Source organism: Botrytis byssoidea, assembly GCF_014898295.1.
Source record: "Botrytis byssoidea strain MUCL 94 chromosome Unknown BBYS_006, whole genome shotgun sequence".
Classification (NCBI taxonomy): domain Eukaryota; kingdom Fungi; phylum Ascomycota; class Leotiomycetes; order Helotiales; family Sclerotiniaceae; genus Botrytis; species Botrytis byssoidea.
The window spans coordinates 2,031,353-2,048,857 of NW_024065847.1; the positions used below are offsets into that span (position 1 = coordinate 2,031,353).

Sequence of the window (17,505 nt, forward strand, 5' to 3'; positions counted from 1 at the left end):
TGATGTCCGTTCCGTATTGCTCTTCAACACCAGAATTTCTTGCCTCGCGCTCGTTCTAAGATAGCATTCTAGCACCTGGAAATAACTCATCTTATCGTATCGACGTCGTAGGATTATTTTCCGTTGCCTGGTGAGACGAGGATATGCTACCAAGGGAGTGAGATGTGATGTCAAAGAGTCGCCACGAAATAGACCAAGGCTTAATTATGAAATCAAAAGTGCTCCATATAGCCCTTTCTATACAAATTATTGCCAAGAATACGTAGTGATATAGTTCCATTAAACCATTACTTCAACCGGAATATATCCGTGGATAGATACTTGTCATTTCCCAATTATTCTCCATTCTTGAATTTTACATCATCCAATTCCCAGGACTTGCGAACATAAAAAAAGAGCCTGATATCACATCAAAAACGCACTAAACACACACCAAGCCCATTACAAACTACCAGAATCCAAACACTCATCCCTCCATTTTCTCCGACCTCACAACACCTTCGACGAGATCGTGCCTTTGTCCACCAATTCTTGAACCACACTCCGGACACCTAGCCTCTTCCATTGGCATCCCACATTCACCTATCGCAAACTATCCTATGTTAGCTAAATCACTCTCCTCGATTTCTCAAGCTATGGAAACACTCACCGGATGTCCCTTGTTACATTCATACCAATGACCACTATGTGTGGCAATACCTCCCCTCCCAGAGACCATAGCATTTCTGATAGCATCCAACTCTTCTTTAGTGACTTCTTCGTACCATTCTCTATCTAAATGCTTGATTGAATTTTCAACAGCAATCAGTAGCGAGCCCGCATTTTGAAATCCCTCTCCACAAAGTCCCTTTGCTTCGTCCAATAGGCTTTTAGCCTTTTCTGTCTGAGTAGGAAATTTGTTACCCCCCGCTTCAGGATTGCTGTCAGAACGAGTATACAAATCGAATAGGCGAGCTATCTTCGAAAAATAGAGTATACCCTCGACGGCCAGCTTTGGCAGACTTTCATCGCGACATGACTCGATGTATGAGAGACAAGATTTGAAGAAGGGCTTCGCAAGTTGATCTGGAGGCCCGCCAGATATTTTGATGGACGAATCACATAAGCGAAGCTTCTGAGCTATCGGGAATCGATCGGCCAACGTGAGGTATCTAATGTTTCTCTCATCAGTCTGAATCGAACAAATCAGCTGATCATGTTAGGAAGAATATAAGTACTCACTGGACTTTAAGCATGGCACCAGTCCCTGCAAAAGCAATTCGTCGGTCTCTTGGGGATTTTCTGAGCCCCTCTGCAATCGAGAGACCACTCAACACATTCTCAAGCGGCTGCTGTCTGAACGAGGTCACTATAGCATTATGGAGTTTCGTAGCAGGTTGATGCTTATCCTTGAACCTCTCGCAGAACCTCATCACCGTTTTCTCTAATTGTCTCGATCTATTATCTCTCTCCTCGAGCAATTTGTATACCTTGAATTCTTCTCCCACTTGGATCAACCCAGGTGCAGAATTCTCAAATTCCTTTTCCAAATGAAGAATCTTTCTTTCTAATTCCAGAAGTTCGACTTGGCCACTCACAAGAAATCGTTTGGACATTTCATCGATGACAGCCCGATTTATCACTCGGTTGTATCGTGGGGTTGCGTATTGTCGAAGCGGACATTGACAATCTGGACACTGAGGAACGGATGATGCTAGTGAGGTGGTTTCATTGATTGCCGTGAAATCTCCATGGATGTTTTGTTGATAGACTTCAGACATACCGACCAACCCATCGAGTGATTCGGCTGTGAAAAAGTGACCACAAGCAAGCGCGATTATCGGAGTATCCTCAAGGTCAATCTCTTTGTATACTTTCAACTCAAGAAGATCGACTCGCTGGCCTTGTTTTGTGGAGCATATTTGACAATAGTCGCGTGGGCACAATTCGCCACAAATTCCGGGGCATTGGTGACCGCAGGAAAGCTGTAGTAAACAACGCTTGTTACACGGCAATCTATCGCATGGGCCAGCACATCTACTCGCATATTTGATTAGCGTTAAACAGAGAATAAGTCTTAGAACAAAGTGAGGTTCAAAATGAAATTCCCTATCTTCGACTCGGAACCAAAAATTTGCGGTAACTTACGGCATCTTGCAAGTACCTTCATGCTTGCATGACCATGTGCATAGTTCTATACATGGTGCGCAAGCTTCATAACACCTCAATGTACATTTAGAGTGCGAGCATTGAACCTATAACTCAGAAGTCAGATATCGAGAAGTATACCGAAACAATTGCACCACACCATACATACCTCACAGCTGGATGTACATAACCCGCAGTCTCCTCCTGAATGACAGGCTTGTTGGCAATTATGATTGCAGGTTCCAAAGGCACGGCCACATGGCTTTTTGCATGATCGATGCTCAGTAAGTATCATTCCTCCATCTTTTTTATTGCATTGGCCACAAGTCGAACCACATGTGTGCCCACATGGTAAAGTTTCACCACAGATCGTGGGACAGCTAAAGTTAGGTGATTCAACATCCTGAGAACATGTAACAGTAACTACATGACCACAGCCGGGAACTTTCCTTTGTAACATAACTAAACATGGAATGTTGCTTAGGTCTAGTGTCAAATGACATGAGACCCCATCCTTAGTGTGATTACATGGGAGCTGAATGTTGTCCAGTTTGACATGACACAGTCCACAATCTTCTCCGCAAGTGTTTTTCTGGCATGAGTGTCCGCAAGGCTCATGAAGGCGTTCGCACGGTTTTGGACACCTGAAAGCTTGATGCATGCTATTCGAGTGACAACGAGCTGTACATTGATGTCCGCAATCTGGTAAGCGTTTGTTACAAGATAAACTGCAACCACCTTCGGGGCTCCATCTTGCAAAGTCATCTGGCTCGGAGACTTGGATCTCGGTTTCGGGATGACGAGGGCAACAAAGAGCGAATGAGTTACCGACGGAATTGGTCTCCCGTAGCATACCTAAAACGTGCTTCCACATGGCTACGGTGGAATATGTATCAGAATTTCCAATGAGATACAGACCATGTTGAGCTCGACTCAAAAGAACATTAATGCGGTTGGTAGTTCTGAGGAACCCCACGTTCTTCTCCTTGTTGCTTCTGACCAAAGAAACGATGACAATCTTCGCCTCTTCACCTTGGAAATTATCGACGGTGGCAATACTAAACAAAGATGAAATCAGCTTTAAATCTTCAATTATTACAATGAGATGATACTTACCGAAGAAGTTCACTCAAGTTCTTCTTCTCAAGAGGCTTTCTGTCTCCAGAGGTTGACGTCGGGGTGTCAGGCTTTTCATCTGATGTGGTAAAACCATCCCTAGCAAGAACCTCTTGATCGCGTTCAGACAAAACGATCTCAAATTCTTTGCCCATATGCGTCCGCAATTTTTGCAATTGTCCACTGTAAGGCGTCAAAACAGCGATATCACTGCTACTATAGATTCCTTGTCGAACCATGTGCCTTACAAGTGCCGCTGTCATTCCTACTTCCCACATATTGCTATGAGACTTTTTGTCGGCATCATCTCCATTTGCGTTGTCCTGGAAGTTTTTATGGTCAAGCCAGTAAGTCTATATCGAATGTAAGTAGCTTTTCAAGTAAGACATAGAAAATGCTGGCACACTCGCAAAATAAGCAATGCGGGGCAAGACTTACATTATTTCGCATTCCAACAACGTCTGCGAGAATTTTAGTTACATCGTGATCAACCAATCTTGGGTATATTTTTTTGATCAATCTCGATATTTCAGGCCGCATGCGACGCTGAATATTCAATTGAGCCACTGGAAGAGTGAGCCGTCCGGGGTCACCAACAGATAATCTCTCGAATTGACTGCGGTCTAGTTTATACGGAGCTCCCGCTTGGCTTTCAAGAGACAAATTATAGTTGTTGGTAGAGGGACGGAGCTGCTCGTGGTCTCCAATAGAGATGATATGTTCAACGCTTGCTGTAAACAATGAAAATTAGCTTGATAGATTGATGCCTTTGGCAATTTCTTAATCTTATCGTCGCTTCAAACCGAACAAAAAAACACTACTCACGTAGAAGCGCAGACAGCATATGAGCCTCAAGAACCTCCCCCGCTTCCTCGCAGACAATTACCTTAGCTTTGACGTGTTTTAAAGTTGAAATTTTGGTTGCAAGACCTGTAGTAGTCACTCCAATAATATCCGCTCCCTGTAATACACGCCTGTCTTTATCGGAGTATACATTCTGTATTGCCTGGTTATGTTCCATGGTCCGAGTTGTAGACTCATATAAGTCGTTCGTAACTTCTTTACGCGCATCTTCTGCCAAATGTCTAACAAGAACGATCCTTTCGTTGCCATATAGTGAGTGGACATTGACATTTGCGAATTCTATCAAGTCATCTATTGTACGTGCCTCCGAAAATACTGGTGCTCGTCCATCCATTTCAGCGTTATTCCTGAGCCATAAATCGAAAGGCTCTCCACCAACCTTGTTATATATCATTAGCATGGCCAAGTCAAATCAAGGAATTGTGCCACTTAATAAGAAAAAGGGCATCCTCACCGTTTCAAAGCCTTCCTCATCAACCCTGTCGAATTGTAGGTAGATCTTATGATAGTGTCGAGCGACGTAATCCTTTAATGATCCCCAATTTGGATAATCTCCCAGTCCATTCAAATGTCGAAGAAGCTTTTTCACATGATATTCTTCATTTTCCAATGCCGAGTGACTGGTTCTAAGTGTGTTACTTTCGGGTTTGGTTGTAGTTTCACCTTGAGAGACCACTCGAAGATTTTTTCCATCCAGGATCTTCGATTTGCTCTGCCCACCTATTCGAATCACTTTCTCGATGCCGGATTGTACCAAGTGTTCAAGAAACTGGTCCAGAGCATGATTCGTGTAGCAACTATGCAAAGTTAATGAATGTAAAATGTGGATTCATGGGCCCGTTGCCACATTTTTTTATAGCATGTGAACCAAAGAGTATCCAACTTACACGATGATTATGGGACCAAGTCTCGCCGTCTTGCACGATAATAAAACTTTGACAAGCTTTACGCCTAGAAATGACTTTCCTGTTCCTGGAGGTCCTTGAATGTGACAGAACTCTCGTAAAAGAGCAGCAAGTAATGCTTCACTTTGCCCACGATCGAGTTCCGTTCGTTGTTCAATTTCATCAATAAGTCCGGCATCATCGACCGAAGATTCTGAGGAATTGATAAGAAGATTACCTTTTGACCTATCTTGCAATATAGAGTCTAACGAATAAGTAAATCTTGATCTGCGGGCATATAATGGGGGTGGTATATCCAGGGTAGCTGAACTACCAAAATGTCGACGGTCTGGCAAAATCCATTGACGAAAAGGTAATCGATTTAATTTTTGCATGTCTTGGAGGTTCTCAAGGATAGGGGTGAAAGTGGCGAGAATTACACTAGGAAGTTCTACCAGAATCCCTCTAGCTGAGCTTGAGTTCAACAGTATCAGGCTCTCGAAATCATTTGAACTTCTAGTGGCAAGTTTTGCAGCAATGGTCGCTCGTGATTTGTTTGAAACCAAGCTAAAATCCAATTCGGGAACCGTGGACTTTTTTGTGACAGTCAAAAATAACGGAGTGCATTTCGTTCCATTGAATGAGAGTAAACAAAGTAAAACGCCTTCGGCGAGTCGCTTCGACTCTTCCCACCATTTTCTCCTCTCTTGTTTGGATTTCTTGACCAACTGCGGAGGATGAGAAAATGAAATTTGGACTTCCAGCCCTCGTCGATGGTCGAAGGTAATTTCTGCTACTTGGGCTTTTGCATAAGAGTGCGCTCTAATATTTGTAAAATTGAGCCTCGAGTTTTCCAGTAGCGATGGCTCCGCTTCAATGGAAAGGATAAGACCACCGAGAACGGATTTCAGTTCACCAAAAATATCATGCCTTAACAATCGAAAGTGTGTATCTAACAGTCTTTCAGCAGAGTCCGCTAGGAAGTGAGGCTGATCGACATCCGTTGAGGGTAGGAATTCGACAGCTTCGCTAAGAATTTCCTCCTCCGTCGGCAAAATCCTGATACTTGTGATATCCATCTTGTCGTTGTCATGTCTTCCTTGAGGTAGAGTTATCTCCCGGGGATATGTCGATACGACTGCGGTAGAGACGCCGTCAACTTGTTGATGATCTTCTTGGTGAAGAAGTCCTTTAGCTCGGGCTATCATGCCTTGAATCTCTTGAATGCGAGATGGAATTATGGCAAAAGCTGCCGAATTTCGATCGACACCAATGATAGCCACAGAATTTTCGAGCGAAGTCACAACGTTGGGGAGGTCATCATGGAACAATGCATGTCGCTCTCGTCTGAGAAGTTCTCGAAGGCAAGTAGAAATTGCGATCAAAGTCCTCTCTATCTTATCAGTGGAAGCCTGGTTAGAGGAATAATGTATCTCTATCAGGTTGGTCATTAGAGTTTGAAAGAATGGAATCGCACGAGATCCATTACTGCCGCTGATAAAGTTGTAGAGGTTCCCCACACAAGTATCGATGGACAAGCAGTCCAATAATGCCTGATGTGTCATAACACCCAGGAAAGGCTGCACAAGTTTAACATATGTTCCTGCGCCATTCGTATGAGTAGTCATCCCGAGAAGGGCTCGGATGTGCTCGCGACCAAAAAATTTGTCATTTTCTAGATCTTGAGGGACCATCTGCTTATTGTCTCGATCTTCGCCATCCAAAATCTTAAGAGCACCTTGCCACAGCATTTCTATAGTTCGGATATCGTTAGGTCTAGGATGAGATTTGATGAGGTACTTCCAACTAGAATAAGTGTTTCTAGCTTCCTGTTGGTCCAATGTCTCCTCGGGCCTTGAACGAGGTTGTTGAAACACTTCATCAGCATTCGGGACTTCGTGAGAAAATCTGCACCGCGATCCACGTGAGCAATTGCCTGCCCTTTGAAAGTTCCGGCATATATCATCCGATCGATTGGGATTACCCAGACCTCTTTCTCCACTTCCGCGACCGCGACCGCGAACATGCGAGCCAAAGCTTCTGCGAGAACTTTGTCTTCCAGTACCCCCTGAGCTTTTATACCTGCCTCTCCAACTCTCATCTTCTCGATCTTCCCCTTGCCATCCCCGACCTACAGTGTCACCTCGCCAGCTAGCCATACTGCTCGCTATAATTACTAGCGTCTCTAAACAAATTGAGATGTGGACTAGAATGTTATGTGTGAGCGACGATGATAGGAAACGATACGAGAATTCTATTTTAAAAATGTGATTTTAGTCTTTCAGATATTCTTACGAGTAATTGATGAGAAAGATGGTGGTATTTCAACTCGTCTCATCGACCGACAACGATGACCAATTTTTGATAGCAAATGATGGATGGAGGCCCTCAATCTCGTCTGTACAACCAAAGCAGCTGGGAGGCTGCATGCAAGGCTCTCAATACGCCGCAAATCAAGAGATAGAAAACAAACGAACTTTCCAAGCTATGCATTATATGGCCATACACACATAAAATACAGGGATCCTGCATTGTATTTCTTTTTACGACCTGTAATTAGGGTACCATTTGAGAATTGCCCAAGGCCGAGTGCATTTAGGTAGTATTCACGGGCGCAAAAAAACTAGCATTGATTTATTTCGAAGCTGGATGCCCCCTGTACCAACATCGTTGTGCCTTGAGACGAACAAACGACAAAAAATTTAATTTTGAGTGGCGAGATAATCTGTAGAGCACACACTGGTCATATGCGCAGCACGCTTCCGTGGATAGTACGTTTTTCGTCATATTCTTTCCAATGGGATATAGACTTACCATGCGATGCCAATTCCATGACCTCATTTGAAGGGGTTGAAAACATGCTGTGCCTTTCCGCCATTAAGAGGGTCGGGTCGAAACGTAGCAAGCCGCATTATGCGCCACAGCTTTGGCAGACTTTATTTCAAAGTCTTGATTCAATTCGTAGACTCGCATTGGTTGCATAACCATTCCGTTTGCACCGCCGCAATAGACGGGCTGAAGTTATGAGGGCCCGCAACCCATGGATTTTGGGATTCGTGGTTGCGATAATTGATCCCTGGTGTGTGGGAGTTCCAGTAAAATCCTCAAGGGATCACAAACTCAGAGCAAAGCTGAGCAGGAGAAGAAAAAGCAAATGCCATGTACCTGTTATAAAATAAGGAGATAAATGAAGCGGAAGTCATTTTTTGCGCCCCAGCGAGTTGTCATATGAGACGTCTTCACGTCCTGTTGACACGCGCAAAGGCTAGTCTGTTTCTCTGGGAAAATCTAGCACGTGAGGGCTCAAGATGTTGTCAACTCCCAAGAACTTGCGAGGAAGGAGCCATGGTTTCCCGGATCTCAATTTTGAAGCAACAGCTCATATCATAGCGATCGAAGGTTCGAGTCCATGGTACATTCAGCCGATAATGACATAGTATCTTCGATTGAGAGACTTTTATCGACGCGCAGCAGCTCGTATGTTATCTGTATGGGTAGGGGATTCTTCTGGAGGTAACTCCTATGGCAGCAGGGAGACCGCATCACTAGCCTTCGATCAATTGACGATAGCAATTCTTCATGGCTCCAATGATATTTCTCAGTGGCCACTAATTTTGATAAGGATCAACCTTTGCGAGAATCTGGTTGCGATGTCGGACAATCCAACCCTTCATGGAAATGCATCACCGCAGATCGAGGAAGAGATATGAGCAGAAACGATTGTGATATGGCAAGATATCCCATTGCCGGGATTTAAACGACCGCATTCAACTTCCTTATGGAGGTTTGATCGTCCCAGAAAGACGGCCTACTATCATGATACGTTGAAGGACCCGATTCTCGACGATCAGGAACTATCCTCACTTTCAGTTGTGTCCAGTTTCGTCAAGTTTCCAAAGATCATCGAGGGTACAAAGTTGTAACGGAAGTGAACAAAGAACAATTACCCTTACACCAAAATACCGAAAAAACCACGGAGATGTCATATTTGACGATGGTCCATGCAGCCACATAATGGGGCGGAATGGGTACGAAATGGGTATTGGAGCGCCCCATAGTCCGCGTTTCCCGCGCAGACCCTTAATTTAGGCAAAAATATGGATGGCCTCAAAAATCCCTCACACGACCGTTCTCTTTCCTACGAACCATTGTTTTCTCCTTCGACGAGCATGAAACTGCTACTCCACTTCAATAGGATCCGGGGCAGCCTTACCTGGAGCGGAAGGATCTTGACTCCTGCATGTCCTTCTCTTGAAGACTTACCCTCAACTGGCAACAGCAATCAATAATTTAAAATCTCAACCTCCGCATGACTGGAAATGAATCCTTCTAAGTGCCATGAAGCTTTCACGATCAAAATTAGTCAATGCATTGTATACACATCCTAGCTTACACTCCTCCTCGCCAATATCGGTAGTGTACCATAGAGTGAAAAGGGTCCGCTACTGCAAATAACAAGCCTCACCAGAAACGTGAAGCGGAAATCTCCAAGAATGGGGGCGATGGGGACGCATTTCTGGAGGGGGGTCGATATGTTGAAAATCCACATTAGGGCCCAATATAAATTTTCACCTTCAATCTCAGTGCCAGAATTAACCCGGCTGAGATCCGAAGAAACCAAAGACAATTTGCCGAAGACATTCACAGCCTCACAGGGAACAAGACACAAAATAACAAGTGACAAGCTGTTGAGTTGATAACAGATCTTCAAAAGCTTCAATCAAGGCTGTTGGGTTAATCTTTTGCCACCAAGATTGAGTTGTCAACAATCCACAAAAGAGTCCAGTGATCGAATAGTCCATTTGATTCCGTACAGATTCTTTCTAGGTCTCCTAGAGCATCGAATACTTCCTAGAACCTTCCCCAATACCCCACAGTGATACCACCTTTCTGCATCTCTTGCATTTACATCCATCCCATGATGATTTTATAGTGTGAAGTAGACTCGCTACCACGCTGAGAGATGACCTCTCGGTGGTAGAAGGGTAAAATCCGGATCAGCATGAAGGGCCATCATCAGGCCCCTGAGCTCTGCATACAAGTAGCAAATTTTTTATTTCATACGAGGCCTTGGAATTTGTACATCGACATTAAAGACAGTTAATTGAATCGCGTTTTGTGACGATCTTGAGAAAGTCGCACCGATTAGCATGCTGTCGGTCATTGAAATGCTCTCGGCAACTAAGTAGTAGCGTTAGAGACTTTACCCAGCCCAGCTCTCTGTGTGGCCAAGTATTTTTGGATTCCGTCTGGCGGCAGGGCGAGATTTCAGACTAATGATTGATTGAGTTTAGAGTATTACTATGCTTCAACGGTTTAAATGGATCTTCCGGAAATGGATTGGAATTGGGAAGTTTGTCGGCTATGAGAACGGACCAATTATATTAGGAGAGTTTGATTGATGGATCTTGGAGGGGTGCACTCAGGTGAATTTGGTTGGATGTGATGAAAAGCAAGTCGTGAGACAGCCTCAATCAAGCAGCTTAACAGCGATAAATAAATCAGCGACCTCCGACAAACTCCGATAGTCGCCGCCGTATGCGCGAGTCACGGAATTCATGTAATACGACCGTCGACCATGTAAGTTGTTACAGGCTTACAAGTTACACCACAGAACCATTGATTGATCAAAGGACAAGCGTTTTAACTTTGGAATTCATTCATATCCAAGGGAGTACGGAGAAACCCCAAGAGATGTGCATTGTGTGGAACGGTAGCAGTTACAAAAGTCATCAAGATTCCTTGGTTTGAGAAAGTTTAGATAAGGGAAGGTTTTGATTCACGTTGCACAGAGCGATCCCAAGATTCCCTAATGACGCTGTAAATTCACTAGAGTACCGGTACCCAAGTTCTACTCCATATATACTCAAGTTGCGAGTAAGTTGGTTGTTATCTTTGGGATCTTCACGATGAGCTCGATGAGTTCCAAACCATCATAGAGCCAAGACATGAAAGTCGTCACTCAAAACCGCCATTGAATTTACGATACCGGTACTAAACCTACCGAGACACCAAGGTTTCGGTATCAAAGAGTCCAGAACATCAGATTGCAGCATCTTACAATTTCAGATGTGTAGAACAGATAGATGTAAAGAACAGATGTATGTGTTCAGATGTTGCGGTAGTTATTCCGTACGAAGTCGTTCAGACGTTCCCTTGATTGCGATTGTTTCTTTTCCTGTAATGAAACGGAGTCCCCGATCAATGTGTGTCTCCATTGCCCCCCCCCCCCCCTTTCCCCCAAAGTCGATAGACAACATTATGACCCTCTTGCCTATATGCGACCGACCCTCTCTCATAAGCCTCCACTGCCCACGCCAGCTATCCAGCAGTATTCTCGAGTCAAGACTCAAGAGACCTGTCAAGCTTCAAGCTTTCAAACTTTCAAACTCTCCAACCAAGATCCTTCCTCAACATCCGCCCTCCGACAAGCTACCGCAATAATACATCATAGTGTCTCTCCCAACGGCCAATTAAATTACTCTGATAAGAGAACACTTAGCCACCAATTAAATTTCGCATTAGACCCTTGATTTTTAATTTTTAGCTCATGCACACGCGACAGTGATTTTATTAGTGTATACTATGGACCGAGAGGACCCTAGTCGATCCCTTCTCAAAAAAGTTTAACGAGGTTTTTTCTCTCAAGTTCGGGTGTCATCTTGATGGCTGACAAGTGAAGATTGGTTTTCACTTCTCAATAAGATTGGTAGATCAAGATCCAAGGGAAAGCGTGTGTACGGATTTTGCGTGAGTATGTGTGCGTATGTGTATGTATGTGTGTGTGAGATAAACCCAGATTCCATTTTTATTTGAGGCTGACGGCGCATGAATTTCGATATGTAGTCAGAGTTACACATATCTATTTGTTTTCTTTGACCGCTCAATTATCTAATGTTTGATATCTTGTTTACAATGTCCTGTGTATTGATATCTGTTCTTTCCTCCTGTTGATCGTAATCGTCTGTTCCCTCTCGTTTCTCGTTTCTCGTTTCTCGTTTCTCGTTTCTTATCCCTTAACTAACCATATCACTACCACCTACCTCCCGATACAAACTTCCGTGCATTGTGTCAATTGTGGCTGGAAGGGAAAATTTGAATTGACGAGGAGGACATTCTCCGTAGGTGGTTTCGCATCCTTGATCAATTTGGGCTCACATCTCGGCACGAACTCCTTTAATCCTGGTATTGACCGATACTAGATGGATCCCTATCGTAGGTATCTAATACTATTACGATCATGTCAAGTCTTAGCTTTTTTCCCCAACCCACTTCAATATGTGAGTTGCTATCCAATCAAACCCTAGTAATTCATAAGTTCTGCTGCTTAGCTGATCATCAATTTCATCTACTCCGTAGAAGAGTGGATTCTTCCGACGGTGATGCTAATTTCTACTGTGTACTGTACTGTACTGTACATGGACGGAATTGGCGAGACTCGGAATATAGCTCTGCCGTGTAGACTGCACCTCTGTACGGGATTTGAATCTTGCTATGATGAACGGATGCATGTACATTGCACAGAAATGCTTAATGGAGTTCAACACATATGCAGTATCGGGCGATTCGAATGAGAATAGATCCTTCTTTTCCCACACTCTTGACGACGTTCTCTACACATAACTCGTGCCTCGTAAAAGTGCATGTTCAAATCAATAGCGAGGAAGTAAAATCCTTGAATGAAATTAGACCTTTTCACAAGTTCTAAACATACTAAGCTCCCAATGGTTACTTATTATCCATATATCCATTTACCCATATATCTCCATATCTAACATTAGCCCTCCGAGAATATATTGAACTATTATGTACTGTAGTCTGAAGACCGGTACATATCTGATCAAAATTAGTTTACACATTTCTAACTGGGTTCTTCCCATGTAATGCACGTGTTAATTACTCGAGTACGGAGTAGTTGTCGGATAGTTGAGAAAGCAAAGGTAGAAGAGTAGAGACTTGAGGATACATCGTTAGACATTCTAAACTTTTACTCCAGCATCCCATATCTTAGCTTCAATCCACTTTTCCATTATCCACCCCCCTCCACTCTATCTGTTCAATGTGCGTACGGAGTATACATATCAAATTGCCCCCCCTCTCGTCCATACTCTCATCTCGTCTCGTCTCGTCTCGTCTCGTCTCAACAATCAAAGATCGAAATACCTTCCTCATTCAAAAGTAAAGCAATTGGAAATTCAGAAAGACTTCAAACCTTTCTTCCAAGTTACATATACTTCTTGCCTCTACTTCAACATCTATATCTCTATCTATATCTCTACTTCTACCTTCTACCTCTTACCAATCATCTACTTCAAGTCTTATCTATATTTTAAACTTCTCACCCACCTTCAATCCTCTACCCTCCTGTACAACGAGGTACAACATCGACATATACGACCATCCTATCCTATCGTATCCTTCTTATCTATCTTACTTGTTTAAGATATCGGATTCGAAGAGTTTAGTTCCCCAAGTTCCATTGTGTAGGAAATTAGCAAAGCTTCACAAGGATCCTTGGAAGAAGATTGGATTGCATTTGCATATACAGTTGCATTGTTATCTCTCACATCCATCGACTCATAAAGAACCCATTGGTCGAAGCGAGAATTATCAATCATCCAATCCAATCCACCCGCCACAATACTACAACGCTACCCAAGGATTAAATAAAACCGAATTCCTACTACTTACCAATTCATTCTACACGATATTCGATTATTTTCCCCTTCTCTCTACCAGACTCCCGAAGTCATACAGTTATAATAACATACATCATAATAAATAATCATTCATTCACATATTACATTCATATTCTATTGATCAATCATCAATAGAATATCCTTGTGGTTATTAATCATCCAAACATCATTTCTCAATACTCGAATTTGGAAGTTGGTTCGATAAGAACTTTCCGAAGAAGGCTCTGTAATAATAGTAAGGCCTACGATAACCGCATCGTCAACCTACTTTCTTCTATCCTTAGAAGGCGTACAATAACATCGCCGCCGTTCGGTCACTGTTACCTTGGGTCGCTTTCACCGATAAGAGCCAAAAAAGCAACATCTTATCAATTCATCCCGCCCTTTTCTCTTCTTCACCAATCCTTAACTCTCATATCAGAAAGTGAGAGTGAAATTCCATGTTCTTCGAAACAAACCGACAGACTTCCTACCCTCCTCCTACTACCACTTACGACTTCACATCAGAAAAATCCAGAGTGATGTCTGCAGATTTCGCAATGCCGGTTCAACAATTCACGGCTTCCCCTTCTCAATATACTCTCTACAACAGTCAACAAATCTCTCCGACAAATACCACTCCGCCAACTCCAAATAATGCCTCTCCCACTTCACCAAGAAATGGACTTCCAAATTATTTACCAGCGCACACTAGACAGTTGCGACCGCCCAAGTCACCATTGTATGTGCCAGCGGTTTTGAGACCAACAGATCCACCCAGGAGAATGATGAAGCCATCACCACTTACTCCACCACAAAGTATGCATAGCAGCTTTGATGACTTGGAGAGCGCAACGACATTGACTAGAAGATCGACTGGAGATAGTGGAAAATTTGGATTGGGCGCAATAACTGAATCTGAATGGAGTGTCGAGGGCCTTGAAAAGGTAACCGCATTGCCAACAAGAAATCACTGGAAGGTATGTTAGCAAAAGTTTTCCCATCCTGTTATTTCGAAGCAAATCAAAAGAACAAAATTGGAGAGATTATGAACGAGTCTTACCTCTTGAACATTTTTATCTTTTTTTGCATTCAAGAAGTCTTGAGGTGTTCGGGGTATTTGTAACTTGTGCAAACAAATGTTGCAATACCTCGAGGGATATTACGTGCTAGGAATTCGCAATGGATCCCTAGCCGCCATGCACACCATTTCTCATCGCTTGGCTGGGTCGCGTGCTCCAAACAAAAGCATCTATCCACCTTACATGCCAATCATCTTTCATTCTTTTACTTTTTATATCTACAAGATGGGATGCTAACTCTATTGTTCGACAGCCTGATGCCGAATCCTCCATCTGCGATGAGACTACTTGCACAAAATACTTCACCTACTTCACAAGACGCCATCATTGTCGGCGCTGTGGAAACATTTTCTGCGATCAACACTCTGGTTATTCAATTCCTCTTGATCAAGATGCCAACTACCACCCAAAGGGCACTCAAAGCCGTTCATGCGAACACTGCTGGCACGAGTATAGAAGCTGGTCCATTGCACGATCCAGTCGTTCCAACAGCGAAAGCTCTCAAGACGAACCAAGAACTCCCACTACCCCAGTCGTCAATTGTGCCAGAGGTAGAGTTGTCGATAACCTCATTGGCCAACAATTGAAAGGTCCACCCGAGAGTCTCCCAGCAAGTGTCCCAAGAGATTGGCACTGGAGTACCTTCTAGATGAATTCCGGAACATCACATATACACTTGGACGTTTACGAATTCTACGAATTCCCTTCTTTTTTGATACCACAATTACGATAAGAAACGGCCTACTTGAGAGAAAGACGTACGAATACACACATAATTTTCAACCAATATTGGCAGGCATGTCTTCAACAATTTAAAACCTGCTGCGAGTCGAACTTAGCGTTGCTATTACCTGCTTTCTTCGCGTTGAATACCCAAAGATCCAGCTTACTTTCCAATCGGCTTTGAACTAGACCTTTGTGCCAGAGCAGTATACTACTGCTTGTTTATCTTTTGATTTTTTGATGGGGGGGTTGTTTTCGGCACAGATCTTCATACATATTACATTTCAGACTAATTGTCTTTTTTGCTTTTTTTTGCGTTTGCAGTTGCTTTAGCGTGGGGTTTTTTGGTTGATGCAATAAAATGGGACGCGTATATATCATTTAGACTTTGATATTGGCGAATGATCGAAGATTGGGTGTTTGATGGAATGAATCCATTATTTTAATGGATGGCGTATTGGGAATGATATGATCACGGTCATGGACTTATGGGAATGGGATCGATGGTTGAAGATCGAAGAACGGAAATATTACAGGTTTGATGGAATGGGATGGATGGGGTGTTTTGAAATGATGAGAGAAGATGAGAGAAATATAAGGATTGAATTACTGGCCATATGGTTCTTGTCGTAGGGTTAGATTAGATATCATGGCTTTGCTACAATGAAAGTTTCAAGATTCAAAGATTACATGTTCTATACTGTTGCATTCTGATTGGGTGATGGGATACTAATGTAAGTGAATCATGGTTCGCTTGTTGTCGATATACCAATGTCCTCACTTACGATAGTTACCGGCTCTACCAAGCGGCAGACTAGTTCCTACCGACTATTGAATGCTTAACTCTATCAGAGCCGAATGGTCAATACGATCTGGTTAATGTTTAAATGTTATCCCTGGAGATAAATTCTAGAATGATCTGAGAGATTAGGTGGGAAGATTACGCTCTAGGACGGTGCGGTGCGGTGCTGCGCATGCGCTTGGACTCGAATTTGGGAATGTGCTTGGACGTGGACTTGAACTTGGACCTGGACCTGGACTTGGGGGTGGATGGGGATGGGGATGGACTTGGAGTTTTAGGAGGGGAGGGGAAGGGGAAGGGGAAGATGGCGGAGTCGGCGTTTGGGGCTGGAGTGGGGTGGGGTGGGTTTAGAGTCGAACATTTTGGAGGGCGATCTTGACTTGGATAGTTGTTTGGTGTTTGAGGTTTGAGTCGGTGTTTGTGTTTGTGTTCAGTGGTATAGCGTGTCAAGTGAGGGGAGAGGGGGGACAGAGAAGGTGTCTAGCATAGGGATGGCTATACAATGGAGGTTGAGAGACTGGGGGTGCTTGAGTTGAGGGCGGGTGGATGGGCGCGGAGCGGAAAGGATACTTGAGTGCATTTCTAGGATCGATGGAAGGTTGGAGGGATGGGTGATGAGATGAGATGGGTATTGCGATTGTGGAAGTGGGTTTGGGGGTGTGTTGAGTATGTGGGATTGAGTTTGGAGATGGGATGGATGGCTTAGGTTAAGAAGAGGGGGTAAGGGGAAGGATAGGTAAGTAGAAGGGGAGCGTGTGATTGTTCAATGTTGTTCGAGAAGGGGTGGGGGAATCTGAGTAGGTACTGGGTAAATCTCTAACGGGAGCGGGAAAAGTAGTTCTTTCTTTCTTCGGATCTGTTCAAAGAATAATGCGAGAAGGGAGGGGAGGAAAGGGGGGTCGGAGGTTACTTAGGCAGTGAAATGTGGCGTCGATGTTCTTCCAAAAAATTTCTGACATTTAACTGGGATGAATATCATAAGATGGGACGAAAATGCATGAATGCTGGTATTAAAATAGGTGTTTGAAATTCGAGAATATCAAACTCTCGGCATCGTGTATGGGATCATCATTAGAAGCGAGCCGGATTGTTCGAGAATTTTTCGTTGGATCGAATGGGAGAGAATAGAATGGGATGAGATGGGATCAGACTATGGCGGTGAGTACCAGAACTTGGGACTTTGGATTTGTGACCACGTATTTTGGGATTCAGGGGGGGAGATGTTTAGG

The 17,505-nt window shown here is 43.6% G+C and overlaps 2 protein-coding genes across 2 annotated transcripts; one reads left to right on the plus strand and one right to left on the minus strand.

Annotated features, from left to right (window-relative positions):
- Positions 1-245: 245 nt before the first annotated feature.
- On the minus strand, positions 246-7,150 carry EAE97_004044 (uncharacterized protein; the record flags this gene model as incomplete). Its single annotated transcript, XM_038874556.1, has 10 exons — positions 246-592; positions 650-1,151; positions 1,222-2,016; positions 2,128-2,234; positions 2,297-3,185; positions 3,244-3,596; positions 3,682-3,974; positions 4,069-4,486; positions 4,562-4,904; positions 4,995-7,150. The coding sequence occupies 10 exons, from the start codon at positions 7,148-7,150 to the stop codon at positions 467-469; spliced, it is 5,982 nt and encodes a 1,993-aa protein (XP_038735165.1). The 3' UTR covers positions 246-466.
- Positions 7,151-12,913: 5,763 nt separating this feature from the next.
- EAE97_004045 (uncharacterized protein) lies at positions 12,914-16,165 on the plus strand. The gene is made up of 2 exons (XM_038874557.1): positions 12,914-14,649; positions 15,005-16,165. Exons 1-2 carry the CDS (start codon positions 14,131-14,133, stop codon positions 15,398-15,400), a joined length of 915 nt encoding a protein of 304 aa, XP_038735166.1. The 5' UTR covers positions 12,914-14,130; the 3' UTR covers positions 15,401-16,165.
- The last annotated feature ends 1,340 nt before the right edge of the window (positions 16,166-17,505 follow it).